The following is an 18,800-nucleotide window of genomic DNA, read 5'->3' on the forward strand; positions in this document are numbered from 1 at the left end:
ATATTTAATACACTTTCATTGTTAAAGTTACGAAACTCTGAAGAAATTGATTTAACATGACCTCACTTTTGCGGTACAGTTTTTGTAGTTTTTGTTATTTTTTAGTATGAAGTGCAATTTTTTTTAAAATCTATTTCTAGTGTCTGATACAAATTTTTATGGTGCAATTTATAAATTTGACAGTATTTTCTGGCATTTCTAGTTACATCTTTTTAACACGTTTTTGTTATATCTAACCACTAGAGTTTGTTAAATATTTTATGGAGATTAAACGTGTTCACTTTTGTAATTTAGAGGATCAAAATTGCTCTTAAATATATTTTGAGAGATCATTTTAAACCTACTCCAAACACAAGTGATCGTTCTTTATATTTTTTCTACCGAATTCACTAAAAAAAAAATTCAACTTTGACTTTAAATACATTTTTTGCCAATTCAAGTCAAATATTGTCGAGACGGATGCCAAAATATCACAAATCCAAATAAGTTGTTTTAGACTAGGGCTATATTGTGAGTTTGTTCTTTTCATAAAATGTGTTACTATGTCTCTATCTACATAAGCAAAGCATGATCTCTAGACTTAGATTGAGAAGATCAGTTATACTTAAAATAAAAGTAAAAACAAAAAAACAAAAAAAAAAAAACAACGAAATTACGATCATCTTTTATAATATTAAATTATGTAAGCAGGACGGAATGAAAAAATAATTAATATTAGATGATATTAAGGCATAATTGGTAGGATTAGGATTGAACCCTGTTACGAATGTACCATATACAGATAATCAAATACAATCATTTGCAACCAACTTATATAATTTGGTATTTAAATATTTTGAGCATATATATATATATATCTCTATCGATTTCTTTGTCTAACAATATACTTGTAATTAAATATCTCCATATATCAAGGAGGCAATTGACAAGTTTGGACCAAACTATAGCATTACGCTGATAGTCGAAAGAGAATAAAATTTGATATATAATTTTAAAGGTCAAATATTTAATTAATTGCATGTTAAGAAAGCAAAAAAATATAGAAGTCCGGCAAAAGTTTTGGGTTTTTTTTCTTTTTGATGCTGTGCATGTGGGAAAAAAAAAAAGGAGTCCGGCGTGTGTAGTCAACTGCAAAATGATAGTGTATTTATTTGTGTGGTGTGTGTTGTGTGTGCTAGTGTGTCATGTAGAGTGCATGTTTTAATTGTTTTCACTATATATTCACATATATATTTAGAATTTTTGCAGAGGTTAATGAGATTCGGTGACCCTTCTTTTCTGTACATAGGTCCGCCTAGTGGCGGACCCAAAATTTTATGCAAGCGGGTTCAATCTTAGAAGTATATAAATTTAGTTGTAAAATAATAGTTGTCAAGTGAGTTCAAATAAAATATTTATGCAAAATTTACACAGCTTTAATCCTAATTTATACATATACACAGTATCATTTTTTTGTGAAGCGGGTTCAGTTGAACCCGCTAGCCACCACTTGGGTCCGCCTCCGTGCACATGTACGCATCATGTATGCATGCAGCTTCAAAAATTAGCATTACCTCACATACATATACAAAAAATAATAACATATGAATTAATTCCTCTTTATGTATATATGAAATTTTTGCCTAACTTTACGGATGTCAGCAACCCCTCTTTGTATAGCATAGGTCCGCCTCTTCTTGGAGAGTTGTCTTACTCTTCCAAAGTATATGCACATGACCACTGAATCCCCTATTTCTGTCTGAGCTGGATAAATATTGTAATTTGACTATGAAATTCCCTTTTCATGTGATAAGAGTGTGACAGTTCTGATAGGATCCTCTACTCATTAAAACTAACAGAAGCATAGAATGAGCAACAAAACAATACATGTGCTATCCTTTGGAAGAATTTAGTGTTTAAGGTTAAGATTCCTTATAAAATCTTTGAATTTCAAGTCGTTTATAATGCTCTATGAAACCTAAAGGGCATAAGTGCGATAAATACAGAAATCAGGAGGATTTTTAAGTTCCACAATCAAGAGCCAACTAATATAAGAAGAGTTAGCCAAAAGCCACTAACTTAGACTAACAAAGAAGTTGCAATGCACTGTCTAGGACCTTTATTGCGCTATTGACCTTAGCTTTCAAGCCAAAAGAACAGTTATTGTCGCTTCTAATGTCGTTTGCACATCGTTACATGTCATAGGATGCTCAGTAACTAGTTCTACTGCAAACTATGTCATTGCCATGTTATACAAGCAAAGGCTCAAGAAAACTCCTGTTGTTTCAAGCCAAAATCTCCAATTATCTCTTAGGGGTCGTTTGGTACGCGGGATAAGGTGGAATAAGGTGTGGTACTAAATTTATATTTGTTTGATTGACGGTATAAATTTATCCTATACTGTCAACCAAACATAATATAAACTTAGTCTCAGACTTAATCCTGGATATCCCAATCTTATCCCACCTTATTCCATCAAACTTAGTATAATTTTATCCCACCTGGAGTGAGATAAATTAATCTAGGGATTATAATTCCAGGATTATAATCCCGGGATAATTTAGTCCGCGTACCAAACGACTCCTTAGTGCATAGTATTTGCTTGGACCTGCAAATAAAACTTACATTATCTTAAGACTGGATCCTCACTAATTAAACATCCAACTCATTGCACTTCCTGCTGGTTCAACACATGATTAGACTCGGAATAATTCTTACGCAGCTTTAGTTAACAACTCAATGCTTAATGAGATGGCTATAGAGCCAAGGAGATTGCAATCCAACATAGATTGCCCACCAGAGAATGCCATTGCATCTGACCATACTATTGCACTGTTTTTGGCAGAGTACCACTCAAAAGATCAGCATGTCAATACAACATCCACAGTTCTATCAACATAGAGAAATAGTGTTAACGACAACAACCAAATTCCACATGACCTCCTTTTTACCTGTAACAGAAGTATTTTTAAAAATTTGCGGTGGTGTTCGAGCCAGCTTGCACACACTGCGACTATGCCACCGAGTACCTACTTACCTCCCATCGACGCGGATGCCAAGTAATTTTGCCCATCAAGGTTTAGGCAAAAATGAAGAAATCACTTCGCGTTTTTTTGCCTCAATCTCCCATCAAGCTCTTAAGATATCCTATATGTTAAAATTGGTTACCATGGCTATTTAAAAGGTCAAATGCACAACAAATCTAGTAGTTTGGTTGTTCCTCACATGGAATACTTTACTTTTCAAAGTACAAGAATGTCTAGCACAATTGACCATTACACCCTTATCTAAGGATTGAATGAACAAAAAGCTGCTCAAACCTAAACCTCCGTTTCCCAGTCAAGATCCTCCCATCATAGTGAACCTCTCCCCGGATGAGGTGGGTGCCTCTTACTCAAGGGGATCAAATCAAAGTTCACTAGGTAACCACTGATCTATAATTATCCATAAACTCCCATGTTTAGTGTAGAAGAAACAAACAAAAGTATCCTTGCTTGCTATCCAATACTTTGTCACGAACTATGGTTGCTAGTTTATTTCATGTATTACTTGCACTAGTCAATATCTAACCAGCTAAGTTGATTGGAGAAAGATTTTATGAGGACATATTCCCCTATTCAAAGACAAGGGATGAAAGACCTCCCAATCTACTTCATGTAACCCTGGAGAAAGAAGTTGACACTTCCCTTACTAACGAAATGTCGTGTTTGTTTATCTTCAAAGGCACAATCTGCTCCTACTCGTCTTTATTACCTTCCTTCAACTATTAGGATGTTTTAGTTTCCTAACTTTTAAAAGTGCAAAGAGCACAAACTACGGTTCAGACCCGGAGCCTTATACGAGCTAATGAGACCTTCACGCCAAAGCCATCAAAGTATCTTTCTTATAGATGCCTCTATTTGTATGGAGAATTGGCTGCTAATAGATGTCGCGCCGTGTCCTCCTCATTTTCCCACTGCCTTCCGACTTGCGGGAGTATACAATGACAATGTCAGGACGTAAGTGCCAAATTGTGAGACTAGCTGTTGACGTCAGATTGAAGATTCCTGGATTATCAGTGGTCTCCTCCACGGCCTATTGCATCTAAATACATCCTTCCTTCTCAATGCCAGAGCATCCAATGAGGAAAAAGCACAGAGATAAGTATGACAGGAGCAGTAATCTAGTAGTTGACTCCAGCGAAGATGATGGCACATTAGCAAATATTATTTCCCTACCAAGATTGAATCAAACTATTACCAAGAAATCATAGAAGATTCCAAACACTTTCGAGCCATAAAGCAGCAAAAAAGGTCTTATCTTATAAGAAGAAATCCATACGAAAAATTAACATTTTGATTCTAGCCCCTTAGTAGAAACAAAAGTTGTCCCACAATGACGTGTTTCACCAATTCCTGACTGATGGCAGCACGTAGAGCAAAATTCATCTCAAGATTTTCCATATTTCTCCACATACCCCTGCAATCACAGATAAATCAATTGTCAAGTTCAGGGAAGAAAGACTCAGCCACAGTCAGTGAGTACTGTTCCAAAGTGTTGACTCACCTCAATGAGCTTAGCTACTTTTGGCTTAGAAACAGAGAGATACTGCTTAATGGATTCAGTCGTATCAGGAATTTGATCAGGTTGCAAAGAGTTAATGACCTTATCTACTGATTTCTTAACAATCATCTTATATGCATCCCTAATCAAGAGACCTTCATGCCAAGTTGGCTTCAGCAATTCTTTGACGAATTCCACAAGAGCAGCACGAAAATGCTTCAAAACTCCTGATTCATAGTTCACAGATCCATCTCTCCTAAAGTCATTATCAATTTCATAGTTGTGTCTGGGCCTCTCTAATTTTGATTGTGTCCTTTTTTGGCCTCTGGGATTAACTGGTCTTGGGTGCTTTTCTTCTTTTGAAGAGGTATTCACGTTTTCTTGATGAGTTGTAGCTCTATCAGTTGTTTCTCTTTCATCGGCAGTCAAATCTTTCTCTGCTGCGCTGGTTTGCTCAATGCTATCACGAATCGGATCATACAGACTTTCTGGAGGGGGAATAATTTGACTAAGAAAGGTTGATGGTTGAAAAGGCACAGAAGGCTTCCAGTCATCAAAATACACCTTGGTCTTATAATCACGTGAGTGTTCCATGTCCCTTGATAAATGAGTCCAAGAGAAAGGCCCAGTTCCAGAACCAGGAAGTGCTGAAGACTTGTTTGAGATTGACCTAGAAGAACAATATGCTCGACTATGGTCTAAAAGCTTCTGATCACTAACCGGATCTAGGTTTGAAGAAGAAGTAAGATAAGAAGGCCACCTATCCACAGAGTGATTCAAGTGTGGATAATGATGATTTCCGAGTATAAGCTGGGACCTCTTATAACTCGTGTCGTCCAAAACTGAGCTATAAGACGGAACTTCAGCGTTCTGATACTTGTAAGATGACAGTACTGAGCTACTTAGAAGCACTCCACTATGATAGCTATTTTTATTAAGAGAATCATCTTTGAGTAATAGTGATGAAGAGCTTCCATAACCAGCCAAGTAGGATTTACATCCAAGAGTCTCCCTTTCGATGTCTCTAAACGGTATGTTTGACCGATGCTCATCGCTATGCATATGCAATTCAATGTCACTATTCAACCTTTGATTTTCTCCACATCGAACTGCAGATGGTGCCAAATCAGAAAAACAATCTGCTGCTAGTCTTTCAGTGGTATTTTTTGAACCTATAAGGCAGAAGTTACTTTGTCAGGATTAGTAATGCAAGGCTGTGCAATACTTAAGGTTAACCCATTCCTATAAAACTAGTTTGATATTACCTTCTCCATCTATGAGTTTGCTTTTCATCTTTGCAGCATCTAAAACACCGTCATTATCATGGCTAGTTAGAGGATCCCTTCCTTTGATGCACCAACTTCTAGAGTAAAACTCACTTCTATCTGCTGGTCTTTTATTTCCACCACTAGAATCATCAGCAGGGGACAAACTTCTTAGCCTAATCTTCGGAACATCCAACCTGGAAAATCCAGAATATCAAGACTTGGTTCTACTTGAAATATAGCCAAAACAAACTTCCAACAAGGAGATATTCAAAAGCAGCATAAGACCCAACTTCCTAGTACGACTAAAGAATTGAACCAGGACCAGTATAATAAACCTTGATGATGTTTGTCGTAAATCCTCAGACGCTTCTTGATGACCTCCTCCTTCAGAGAATTGGGCACCAATAACTTCCTTGCTAGAAGCATCACTATTTACTATATCAGCACTTGCTTCATGATCAAAAGGCTGGATTACATGGGTTATCCTTTTCCCACTGTATCTAAGAGCTTGAGGATCAGAAAGCACGACCATTCTTTTTCCTGCAAGAGCCCCAATAGGATCCCAGTGAATCTCTATGACTCTTGTTACAGGAGATCAGAATGTTCAATTTTTTTAATTGATAAGTAATATCGGAATGTTTCCCATTTAATTTAACAAGAGTTCTCACCATCCAAACTTGAATCATTCTTTTCTCTTCTTTCATCTGAATTAGATATTCTGCAACTGCCACTACCCTCTTCAAGCATAGTGGTATCAGGATTTACTACAGATTGTTTTGGAGTAGAAATTCCTGATCTTAAGTGCTCTTCAAGACCCACAGGCTCCAGAATGTGGGTTCCATCTACAAGGAAGAAAGATCAGAGTAAGTCAAATAGCAATGGAACAACTTTTTGGCGGATACCCTAACATTTATCTACCCGAAAACTCTACCTAAGCATGAAAACCATTGTCTGTCTTACCAGATCTACCGTGCACACAAACCTTACAACAACTACTAGGCCTCAGTCCCAAACATGTTGGGATCGGCTACATGTATCCTCACTAACCATGTCTCTCCATTAAAGCTCAACTCATGTCATCAACATACCAAATAAAAATAAGAGTGAAAAATAAGTTACATATCTATAAATAATAGTTTAAATATTAAATTTATGATAAGGTCAAAACACTCCTAGACAAAAGCAATAGGTTTAAAATCAACGTACTAACAAGACTAAACCTATTCTCAACTAGTAGATATTACCTATATGGATCTTTTTCTTCTATTGTGCCCTATTTTTAACTACTCTGTATTGATTCTAAGAAATTATAGGTATTTTAAGACAATTTCCTTACATGTGATTTTAGGTCTACCTTGTTCTTTTTTAACACCTTCACTCGCCATAGTTTCACACCTACGGACCGATGCATTTGTTAGGTCGATGCAGGACATGACCAAACTATCTAGGAGCCTTCTCTCATGTTATTTTCAATGCGTGTTATTTTCACTTTCCGACGAATATGGTCATTTTTTATCTTATCTAATTTTGTATGACCACACATCAATTCTAGCATCCGCATCTCTGTAACATTCATCTCGTAAATACATTAGATTTAGTGGCCCAACATTCACTAGCATTTTGTTGGTCCTATAATTTTTTTGTACAACTTACCTTTTACTTTAGTACGCATCCTCCTATCACATAACACCCTGATAGTAGCACTTCTCCATTTCAACTATCGGTTTTAATTCTATAAGTAACATCTTCATTTATCATTCCATTCTCTTGAAACAACGATCATATATATCTAACGTATTTCTATTTTGGCACTGCAATTTCGTTTAGTCTCACCTCAATTTTGCTTTTCTCATGCTGACTAAACCTGCAGTGCAAGTATTCAATCTTATTTCTACTAATCCTAAAACCTTTAATCTCCATAGTTCATGTTTTTGGTTGACGCCCACGCCGGTTTCGTCCATTAACACAATACTCTCAATAAATAGCATATACCATGGGACCTCATATTGTATCGTATTAGTTAGCACATCCAAAACTAGGGTAAACAAGTAGAGGTTCAATAATGATCCCTGGTGTAGATCCATTGTTATGAGAAACTTTTTTGTATCTTCTACTACTATTCTCACGCTAATGACGGCTCATTCATACATGTGCTTTGTGACATTTATATACTCTCTCTATCCCATTTTATATGAAGGTATTACTTTTTGGGAGTCGAACAAATTTTTCTTTGATTATGATTTTCTTAGACTCTTATTTTGAATCACTACCTATGTTGACTTGTAGTACTTTTCATGTAGTTTGCAAATGTATAAATTTTATTTTAAAAAATATGAAGAATCTATAACCGAATTCACATAAACAATTAAGTGATTTGACCCTCGTACTCCGAACCCCTTCACATAAATTAGGATAAAGGGAGTATTTAATATGAATTCCTTTTTTTTCTATTACCCACCTAAGGACCTTTCATGGTACTCTACATGTGCTTTCTCTAGGTCAATGAACACCATGTGTAGATCTTTCTTCCTTTCTACGATTAATTTTCATCAATCTTCTTCGCGAGAATATAGCCTCGGTTACAGATCTACCAAGCATTAACCCAAACTGGTTGTCTATCACACTTGTATATTCTTACATTTACGCTCTATTACTCTTTCCTATAGCTTCATCATATGGCTCCTGAGCTCAATATTAAGATATTTTGCACAACTTTGATATTTCCGTTGTTCTTAAAATTTGGAATCAGCGTATTCACTCGTCGGGCATCCTACCACTTTTTAGTATAGCATTGAATAGCTTGGTGAACCATTCTACTCCCTCTCCATGACACTTCTGAACCTCTATCAGGATACTATCTGAACCACAAGCACTCCAACAACAACAACAATAACAACTCAGTATAATCCTACTAGTAGGGTCTGGGGAGGGTAGTGTGTACGCAGACCTTACCCCTACCCTGGGATAGAGAGGCTATTTCCAATAGACCCTCGGCTCCCTCCCTCCAAGAACTCCCCACCTTGCTCTTGGGGTGACTCGAACTCACAACCTCTTGGTTGGAAGTGGAGGGTGCTTACCACAAGCACTCCAATCCTCATATTTTTCAAGGCATCCTTTACCTTTGTTTGCCTAATTCTACGAGTGTAAACGTTTCTATCATGCACAGATGTGTAGAGGTCCAAAATGTCATTGTCTTGATTCAAGTTGAACAACTGATCAATAGCTCCGTGACCTCGTTATTTCCCTAGCTTTTGGTACAAGTCATCTAGAGCTTCCACTCGAGCTTTATTAATAGCCTTCTTAGCTTCCCTCTTGTATCCTTCAAAGGCTTCCCTGTCTTCTGCTTTTAGCAACTTCATATAGCACTTTCTTTAGCTTTAATAACTCTTTATACCTCATCATTTCACCACCGGGATTCATGTGGTCGAGTCCTAGATCTTTAAAAACACCTAACAATTCATTTACTTTTTTAATGCACCCTAATAGTTCCCTCCATAGAATGTCTGCATCCTCCTCTATGTCCTTAGCTCCCTTCTCTCGTAGTTTTTCTTAAAACGCTAATCCGTAAGCACCCTTTAATGCCCACCACCTAATTAGCGGTTGTTTGCAGGTCGTACTCTTTCTCCAAAGGCTTCCTCGTCTTCTACTTTAGGCAACTTCCTATAGCACTTTCTTTTAGCTTTAGTAACTCTTTGTACCTCCTCAATTCACCACCAGAATTCCTGTCTTCGAGTCCTAGAGCTTTAGACACACCTAACGATTCAATTACTACATTTTTAATGCAACCTGACATTTCCTTCCACAGGATGTCTACGTCCTCTACGTACCAAGCTCCATTCTCTGGTAGTTTTTCTTAAAACGCTAATTGTTAACGCCTTTTAATGTCGACCACCTAATTTGCGGTTGTTTGCAAATTGTCTTCTTTTTTTTCACTCTACTCTTAAGCTTTACATTTAAAATCACTAACCTATGTTGGGTTGTCATCACTTTTCCTGGAATAATTTTACCGTCCTTGCATGTAGTTCTATCACGCTTTTTTGGAAGGATAAAGTTTATTTGACTATGGTTACCCCCACTTATATAAGTTATTAGGTGAGAATCTCTTTTTTTAAAGTATGTGCTAGCTATCACTAAATCATAAGCTAAAGCGAATATTGAGACGACCTTCCCTTCGTCATTCCTAGTAACCATAACCATAATCCCAGTGTACTTGTTCAAAACTGTCACTATCTTCATCTACATGACCATTTAAATCTCCCCCTATAAAGATTTATTGTCTCCTGGAATCCCTTGAACCAAAGTGTACATATCCTCCCAAAACTTAGCTATACCTTCTACATCTAATCATATTGTGAAGCATAGCCAATAATATCATTGATTGTCTCTTTTCGCCATACAATCTTTAGTGCAATAATCCTATCTCCGACTCATTTTACCTTTATAATCTTATCTATAAGTCTCGGTTCTACAATAATTTTCACTACATTCCTATTTTATCTATCTCACAATACCGTAATTTATAACTCATGTTACCTATTTCTATAGGCTTTAGCCCTATCCATTTATTTAGTTTCCTATAAGCCTGCAATATCCACGCTCCTCCTTTTTAGGGTATCCACTCAAAGTGCCTATGTTCCAGCTACCTACCCGGATCCGACTTTCTTAGACTAGCTCTTTTACCCTTATTTGTCCATGATGTGAGAAGATTTTCTTATTTTGCACCACATCCAGGCACTGATATGGTGGAACTAGCTACTTTACCCACACCCATCCATGTTATGGGAACCCTTTCATATTTTGCACCACATCTGGACACTGATGTGGCGCAACTAACTTCTTTACCAAGACCTCTCCGTGATGTGGGAATCCTTGCTCATACTTCCTCACACCCATGCGACAATGTGATACAACCCCTTGCCCATTTTTCTATCACATTTGGGTGCCGATGTATGCATGCCTAGGTGGGCACACCCCAATGATATTTGTTATATAAGGATTCATCATAAATTGACATGTTTTACGCTAGCTTCAAGCATACCGCAACCCCATATGAGCAATGTGGTTTATTTGTGTTTAGGACCAGTAATATGAGCAAGCTCACACAAGCAAAGTTAAGGCACATGAAACTTTATTGCTAAATAATAAGGCCAATAGATAATGGTGCAGAACAAACCTTAAGGAAATCCTACATTGCATATTTCCATATTTAGGGATGGTAATGGGGCAATGGGGGTGGGTTTGAGGAAGAGTCCCCCCCTCCTTCTCATAAAGCATGCACCTCGTTGCCAAAACCCCATAATTATTTCTCAGAATTAGCTTTGTTGAAGACACTCAAACCTCTCATCTCGAACCCCTTTGCCTCTTTATCAAAGATGTAACTGCCTTCAAGTTTTGACCTCGTTCTTAGTGTCCCACAAAACTCCTTTAAGCATCTCTAATTCCTTGGTAACAACAACAGGTGCATGCATAAGAGACACGCAATATTGGAAACAAGGTCTTGATCAATACTTCTGAACCATCTTAAATCCATGGTCTAGGTAATATCCATATAAATGGAGAAAACTCAACATTAGGTTATCACCACTAAGTTTTTATGCATGGTATTTGCAACTCTGGATGATCATTTGATCTTTCCGAATTCTACTGTTTGTGTTCTTTCAATAAGAGTTCAAATTGTTCAAGAGGTCAAGTTCATTTACTGTGCTTACTACGAAAAAGAGTGGAGCTAATGATATTAAGGAATTTAGGTTTTTTAGCCTTGAGAAGTATCTAAAAATAATAACAATAACACTTGAAAGGATATTGAAACTCGTGTTGGATAACCTAATCACCTCAATATGCATTTGCAGGGAGAAAACTTCTTGTTTGATAGCTTATGAGTTAGTAGACACAAGATTAGACTGAGAATTGGACAGCCGAATTTGTTAGTACGCCGAATTTGTTAGTACAATTATACTTTGAAAAAGCATACATATGATCAAACATATATATGATCCCATAACCATATACAACGGTGGAGAAAACAGATTAGGCAATATGTCTATAATGGGGTTTTTCGTCCTTTTGAATGGCACCACATGTGAATTCTTTAGAGAGTCTGGGGGGTAAAGGGGAGATCCTTATCAGATCGCAATGGGGCTTTCAAGCTTCAGTATAATCATAGAGGAAACATTGTCTAAGGGAATTCAAAAGAAAGGTTTGAGGTTGGCCAGGAAAGAAAAGGAATGATCACCATATCATATCTATTGTTTGCAAATGATACTTCTAACCCCTATGAATCATAGGGTAGATTACTGCCGTACTTATTTAGTAGCATGTTTAAAGTTGTGCCGAGGCTGCGAATACATACATAAGGCCAAACTGGTACCAGCTGGGGTTGCGCAAGAATCCATACTTTGACACTAACCATGAGTGAATCAGGAAAGTGGTCCCAGTATTGAGTATTGACTACGTATTTGGGACTTCCTCTATGAAGGAAATTCAAGGACAAAGAACTCTAACAGCATGTCATAGAAAAATTCTCTAGAAAAGACTTAATAGTTGGAATAACTATATTTGCCTAAGGGAGGAAAGTTGAAGATATTTTTATAAGTTACCCACATAGTATGTGGCTATATTTTACCCCATCCACTATAGTTGATAGATTGGAGATACTTTTTAGTGGGAACTAAAAGACGAGAAGAAATCACATTTGGTAGAGTGGGGAAAAAAGGCTTAATAGGCAAATAGAGTTTTGTATTTGCATGGATTTTTGTGCTTGACCCCCCAACTCCACAGGTTTTCATCTAGACATCTGAAACTGTTCAAAACCAATGTTTTAAACACCTCTGACTCTATGTTCTCTTAATTGTGTTGATGTGAATACATGTCAGTATCTACCTAAAACTACTTTGCGTATTTCTTAATCGCGTTGACGTGAATACACGTCGGTATCTACATCAGATACACCAGGCCACATCACCATTTATTTTCAAAAAGCTACTTTAAAAAAAAAAAAAAAATCCCAAATCCATCCCAGTTCTCTTTCTAACCACAAAGTTTTCCGACCATCTTCTCCTTGAAAAACTCCTCCAGTAATCTTCTCCCTCATAAGAATCTAATTCACTCTGACGCTCATTCCTAATAGAAGACTGACCACCAACAAAATCCATAGCTCCACCATTTTTCAGCATTGGTCATAGTTCAACACAGTGTTATCAAAGGGGAAATGTGCAAAAAAGCTCTAAGGTCCGTTGGGGCTTTAAGCGCAAATCGCGAATAAAGTGTGGGTTTTAATGAAAAAAGGTGCAACTGGAGAAAAAGTAAAAATATGTATATGCAGTCCAAGACTAATAATTATAAGCATGAATAACAAATATATGGACAGAGAAATTGAAAAAACAAATTACGATAAAGTGAAATATCAATTGTTTAATGTCGCCTTTTCAGGATTACATTCATTGGCTAGGAAAAGTATGCCTTAGAGCCTTGATGTAACACTAAAGCGTCTACAAAGCGAGGCGAAGCGCTCAACATGTTTTGAGCCTCGCTTCCGGGCTTAAGCACGCCTTTGACAACACTGGTTCAACACAACCACCATCTCTCCATCTTAAATCTTCACCATCCCCTTCCTCTTCATTAAGAACACACACCACCTACACCACAAACAATTGCATGTCATTCCCTCAAACTCAATAGAGTTGAATCCCACCTACATCCACGGATTATAGGGATTAATTAGAAACATTCGTGCTCAGTGCCACAAAAGCACTATCAACGGTCAAAGGTGTTTAACACACTGTTTTTGAACATTTAAGAAGTTTGGATGATAATCTGTGGAGTTGGAGGGTTGGTACAGAATTTCGTGCAAGAATGGATGTCTATTTGCCTATTATGCCAACAAAAAGAATAACCCTTACTTTGGAGGGAGTTAGGATCTCAAGATTGCGCCCCATATGTGACACTATGAAAATAATAGTGCATATTTACTCTAGACTTATATGGACTCAACATCTCATAGCAGTGTTATTAAAAGCCATTGCTTCGTAGATTAAAGCAATGAAGCAATGTGGAGCAAGGGATTGTCACTTCATAGGTGAAGCCATAAAGCTTCGTAGAAGTGCGGAATCAAACGATGACATGCAAATTGATCCCAACAAAAAAGTGGCCAGTTCTTTTAATATCAATTTTGAGGAGTTGGACTAATATAATCATTATTGTATATTGGAAACTTTTTTGGATCGGTAGAGGAATCGCAATTTGATTATTACACTTTAAATCATATGTTTGGTATTTTTAATGTTGTGAATTGTGCGATGCACTTCAAAGAAGCATGCGCTTCCCTTCCCGCCTTTCGCTTCAAGACACATGGATATTTGTCATTTGTTTACGTTTTTCCCTTTAAAAACATTGTACAAAGATTCCTTTTATAAAGGAGGTAACAAGGAAGAACAATGAAGGCCACAATAGAAAAGTGAGCCGGAAATTGCATTGACATCAAATATAGGAAAAGATATAATTATAAAAAAGATATCATCTGTGATCCGAGTTGTGGAAGCAGCCAATAATGCTTGCATTAGGGTAGGGCGGGCTCCTTCCCCGAACCGCGTGAATCAGGGTTGTAAATAGCGCTCGCCTTAGCGCTAATAGCGTGAGGCGTAGCGATGCGAGCCTCCATCGCTTTTCTGCTGTGTTGCGTTTTACAAATAGCGCTCGCTTCTGCCTGTGTAGCGAGAGGCGACAATGTAGCGAGATGTGACTGTAGCGTCGCTTTTAAAAAAAAAAAAAGAGCAGTGATTAAAGAAAACGACTCGCGATTAGGGCTTTGAGCTTTCAGACATTTCTTTCTTCTTCACGCTTCAAACAACAAAACAGCCACATCGATTTCTTTCTCCAGCCATAGCCACAGTGGTCGACCTAGCCACATCTCGAGATTCTGCCATTTTCTTCTTCATCCAAGTCGACCCAGGTATGCTTCTCTTCTTCTTCGAGTTTCCTTTTTTTTTTTCTTCTTGTTTCTTCTTTCTTCAGTCTTTCTTTCTTTCTTCCTTTTTCTTCTTTTTTTTTTTTTTGCCTCTGCTTTTGATCAAGCAGCAGTCAACAGAACAGAGTCTGCTTTTGCTCTGTTTTTTCTTCCTTTTTCTTTTTCTTCTCTTCTTCTTTTTTTCTTTTGCTATGTTTTTTATCAAGCAACACCCTGTTTTTAGTCTGTTCTGACTTCTGTCTTTCTTTTTGTTCTTCTTCTCTTCTTCTTTCTTTTTTTGCTCTGTTTTTTGTTTTTCAATTCCTTCACAACTTCACTTTAGGCAGAGGCAGAGAGCTTTATTTCAAACCTGAAGAAAAATAAATGTTGTTTGTTTTAGTTTATGAATCTACTATGACTATTGAGTTTTTAATTTTTGAATTGAGATATTTATTAATATATTATTGCTATAGAGTTTTTAGTTTTATATATATATATATTATCTTTTGTATAAATTGTCGCTTCACATAAAAAAGGCGAGCGCTTCGCTTCTCGCCTCTCGCCTTAGTGAAGCGAGCCCTCGTCGCTATTTGTCGCCGCACGCTATTCAAAACACTGGCGTGAATGCAGGATGCTTTGTGCACAGGGCAAGTCCTTTTTTATATTATCTGTGATTCAAGTTGAATTGTGTGACCATCTCATCTAAAAGTTTAAGCTGTTAGAGAGAGCACATCTTATTTATTTAAGTATGTCTTCAACACGTTCCTCACAAGTGGGCTCGATCCTGAGCCAAGCACGTGAAATTTTGTTTGATAACGGATGGCGGTGACACTCAGAACCAAAAACCTTGCTCTGATTCCAATCTTGAAGTGTGTGACCATCTCATTTAAAAACTAAAGCTATTGGAGAGAGGACGCTTTTGTTTACCTAATTATGTCTTCAACATGCCGACCTTGGGCGTAACTCAACCTCAAAGCTCGCTCATAAGGTCAGGATTGTGCAAGATCATATAAACAGACCCTCCCATCTGATGTGGGAACTCAACACCCCTTCCCTCTTTGCACGCCCAAGCTTGCCAACTAGAGTGTGCATGATAAGGGGGCCCAACATTGGTAAACCAAGAATTGGAATAGGCCTCCTCTAATAACATAATAAAGAAATGAAACTTGGGCCTAACTAAACGTCAAAGGCTAGTTCATGAAGTGAGAATTGTCTAAGACCATATAAAGAGACCTTCCCATACCTAAATAGCTGACGTGTGGACTCAACAATTCAAAATGAAAATCGAAAAGACTGAATCATGACAATAATCATGAAGAATGAGGAGAACAAACGAGCATGGCATACAAGGAATGTCAAGAAGGTAACGGAACTACAAACAGGAAGTCAACCCCAAATCGGTGGGGTTTCGCCCATTTTCCCCCTGTTTTTGAGTGTTTACTCCATTTGGATGCATATATTGCATAAGCCAATCCTATAAGAGGAACAATTACAAAAGTAGGACATCAACACCAAAGCATGCCGAGAACAACCATCCTACGACATGCTACAACCCTCTCGTGTCCCGAGTTCAGGTCCATATCCCCAATCACCCTATTTCTTAGGCGGCAAGGGTTAAATCTCGATCATGAAGGATAGTTTTTAACAGAAAAACGAATCTCCAAATTCTTTTGCCAGCAAGTACAATTGCCTCTCAAAGCTCTAGGCTTATTCTGAAATAAAAAAATGGTAAGGTCAGTTTATCCGCAATGACCGAAGTGACACTACCCTAACGATTTTTGATAACCAAGAAATCCTGAAGACCACCTGGCACCTGCTCCTCTATTCTTCTCCACTTAATTACTAGGCTTTTTTCTGCCAAAGGGTTCGACCTAACTTGTTACTACTTGCCCCATAAAATCAACAAAAACAACCAACAACCCAGTATAATCTCACAAGTGGGCTCCGGGGAGATTAGTATATAGATAGAGAGGTTGTTTCTGATAACCCTCGGCTCAGGTGAACTTGCCCCATAAAATCAGCTCAGATTAATTTACCATGCTTCAGGAAAGCAGTGATTAAATGATAAATAAAAATGCAAAAGAAACTGGGGCCAACTACTAAATCGAAACCAACATATTTTATCATAAAGATTGGAACTTGTACACTATATATCATATGCTCGTCCATTTGATAATAAAAGACAAATAAAGCCAAACAGCGAAACTAAAGACATGCAGTCACAAAATAGTAAACACCCAAAAGTTATAGCACCAAAAAATCTACATAAATAAAATGGAATTTATTTCTTAAAGAACGAACCTTTTTTATGATTTTCTTCGTGGAGTGGAGCTAATCCTTCACTATTTTCTTCTCTGTTTTTAGTTGCTTCTTCAACCTCAATTTCTTCGTACTGTGATGCAATTAATACTGGAACTAAAGGAAATTGCGGTATAGAAGGCGCATACTCGTCCACGTTAACAGAGGATTTGGGTATCGGGATTGAGTTGTTGTTTAGTGGATCAGCCACCGCAACCGATGAGTATCGGGGCATTGAGGTCTAAGGAGTGAATTCATAAATTGTTTTTTTGGTGGAAAGGAGTAGGCGTCCATTGGTCGGTTCTATTCGGGTTTTATGAAATTCGGTTCTTACTTACCCTTTGCTAATTGAAGCTATAATTTTAAAAGTAATCCAAAATTTAAGGCAAATTATATAAGTTATCCTGAATTAGTTTTTGAGGACAAAAATTACTTTGTCCGCTTAACCTTTTTAAAGTGGTCTAATAAACTCTCCTTCTGCGTTTGACCACTTTTTTCAACAAGTGTATATCACGAACCAGTAATGATATGACACGTGTCATTAACTTAAACAAAAAACAAACGAAAACCCTTCCTTTTTCAAAACAGAAAAAAAGAAAGAAAAAGAAACAAACTAGACAGAACCCTGGTCCGCTTCATCTCCATCTTCTCCCTCAGTCACCTCCCTAAACAAAACTCATAAATTCCTCCTAATTACATCTTATAATAATCTTCAGCCCCAACCATTATGCTTCCCCTTCCGTGATTTTTCTATCAGAATCAACCATATCAAGACCCCCATTTTTCAAAACATAGAAAACAAACCAGCAGCCACAAACCCCTCTTTTCCCCATTTTTTTAAATTCCCACATACACCTCTGCTCCCCCAAGAACCATCATTGCAAGATTGTTCTCTCATTTTCACCCACAAAATCCACCACTAATTAGATTCCAACGGAAATTGGAATAAGAAAATAATCACAAGAATTGTTTCTGTCAAATGGATGATGTGAAAATTGAGAAGAGACTACTGCAATGTCATGGGTAAAGAGAGGTGGACGAGACTCTTTCTATTGGAAATTTGCAGCATTCAGGTGAAGAAATACATGAAAAATATGTGTGTATGAGCTTCTTGATGATTGTGAATTGTGGATGGTGAGTTTGTGAATAAGATAGTGAATTAAAATTCAGTGGATATTCTGTGTGCAGGCAAATTTTGGAGTGCAAGAATGTTAGTGGCGAAGACGGATCGGGGAATAGGAAAATGAAAATAACTCAAAAAATGAAAATAATTAAAAGTTGGATTGTCACGACCCAATTTCACATATAGGTCGTGATTGCGCCCAACACTATAGTTAGGTAAGCCAAAAATTAAGTTAAACATATATCAATTATTTTCAGAAAAATTTTCTAAATAATTTTATTTTATTACTAGCAATATTAAAGAGCATAGAAAAGATACCGATTAATTTAAATTCAAAAAAAATAAAACCAAATTTCAAATTCTACCAATGTGTGTGCCAAGACCTGATGTCACAAGTGTATGAGCATCTAGTAGATTATACAAAACTTCAAATATTGTCTGAAATAAAATAGACAGAATAAAAATACAAGAAGAGACACGGGTAGCTGCAGAACGGCTCAGAAAGGCAGCTCACCACTACGCCTCTGGATAACGTGGGTGTAAGATGATAGGTTCTCCACTAGTACTTGCCTCAGGTCCTGCACAAAAAGTACAGCAAGTGTAGTATGAGTACGTAAACAACGTGTACCCAGTAAATATCAAGCCTAAT

The 18,800-nt window shown here is 37.3% G+C and overlaps 1 protein-coding gene across 4 annotated transcripts; it reads right to left on the reverse strand.

Moving 5' to 3' along the window:
• Positions 1-3,169: 3,169 nt before the first annotated feature.
• Positions 3,170-18,163, reverse strand: LOC104114006 (protein FRIGIDA-ESSENTIAL 1-like). 4 transcript variants are annotated; one of them, XR_690310.4, is made up of 7 exons: positions 17,032-18,163; positions 6,458-6,631; positions 6,125-6,329; positions 5,787-5,983; positions 4,525-5,693; positions 4,300-4,437; positions 3,170-4,192 (listed from the first exon to the last, which is right to left on the reverse strand). XR_690310.4 is itself a non-coding variant. In XM_070182112.1 (7 exons), exons 3-7 carry the CDS (start codon positions 6,534-6,536, stop codon positions 4,408-4,410), a joined length of 1,680 nt encoding a protein of 559 aa, XP_070038213.1. In that variant the 5' UTR covers positions 6,537-6,631; positions 14,607-15,100; positions 17,032-17,167; the 3' UTR covers positions 4,165-4,407. The 4 variants fall into 4 exon arrangements, 3 of the variants coding, with proteins under 3 accessions (XP_070038213.1, XP_009622638.1, XP_018632443.1); XM_070182112.1 differs by adding an exon at positions 14,607-15,100 and having other exon boundaries at positions 4,165-4,437; positions 17,032-17,167; XM_009624343.4 differs by having other exon boundaries at positions 4,165-4,437.
• Between the last annotated feature and the right edge of the window lie 637 nt (positions 18,164-18,800).

This window comes from Nicotiana tomentosiformis, chromosome 8, assembly GCF_000390325.3.
Source record: "Nicotiana tomentosiformis chromosome 8, ASM39032v3, whole genome shotgun sequence".
Lineage (NCBI taxonomy): Eukaryota > Viridiplantae > Streptophyta > Magnoliopsida > Solanales > Solanaceae > Nicotiana > Nicotiana tomentosiformis.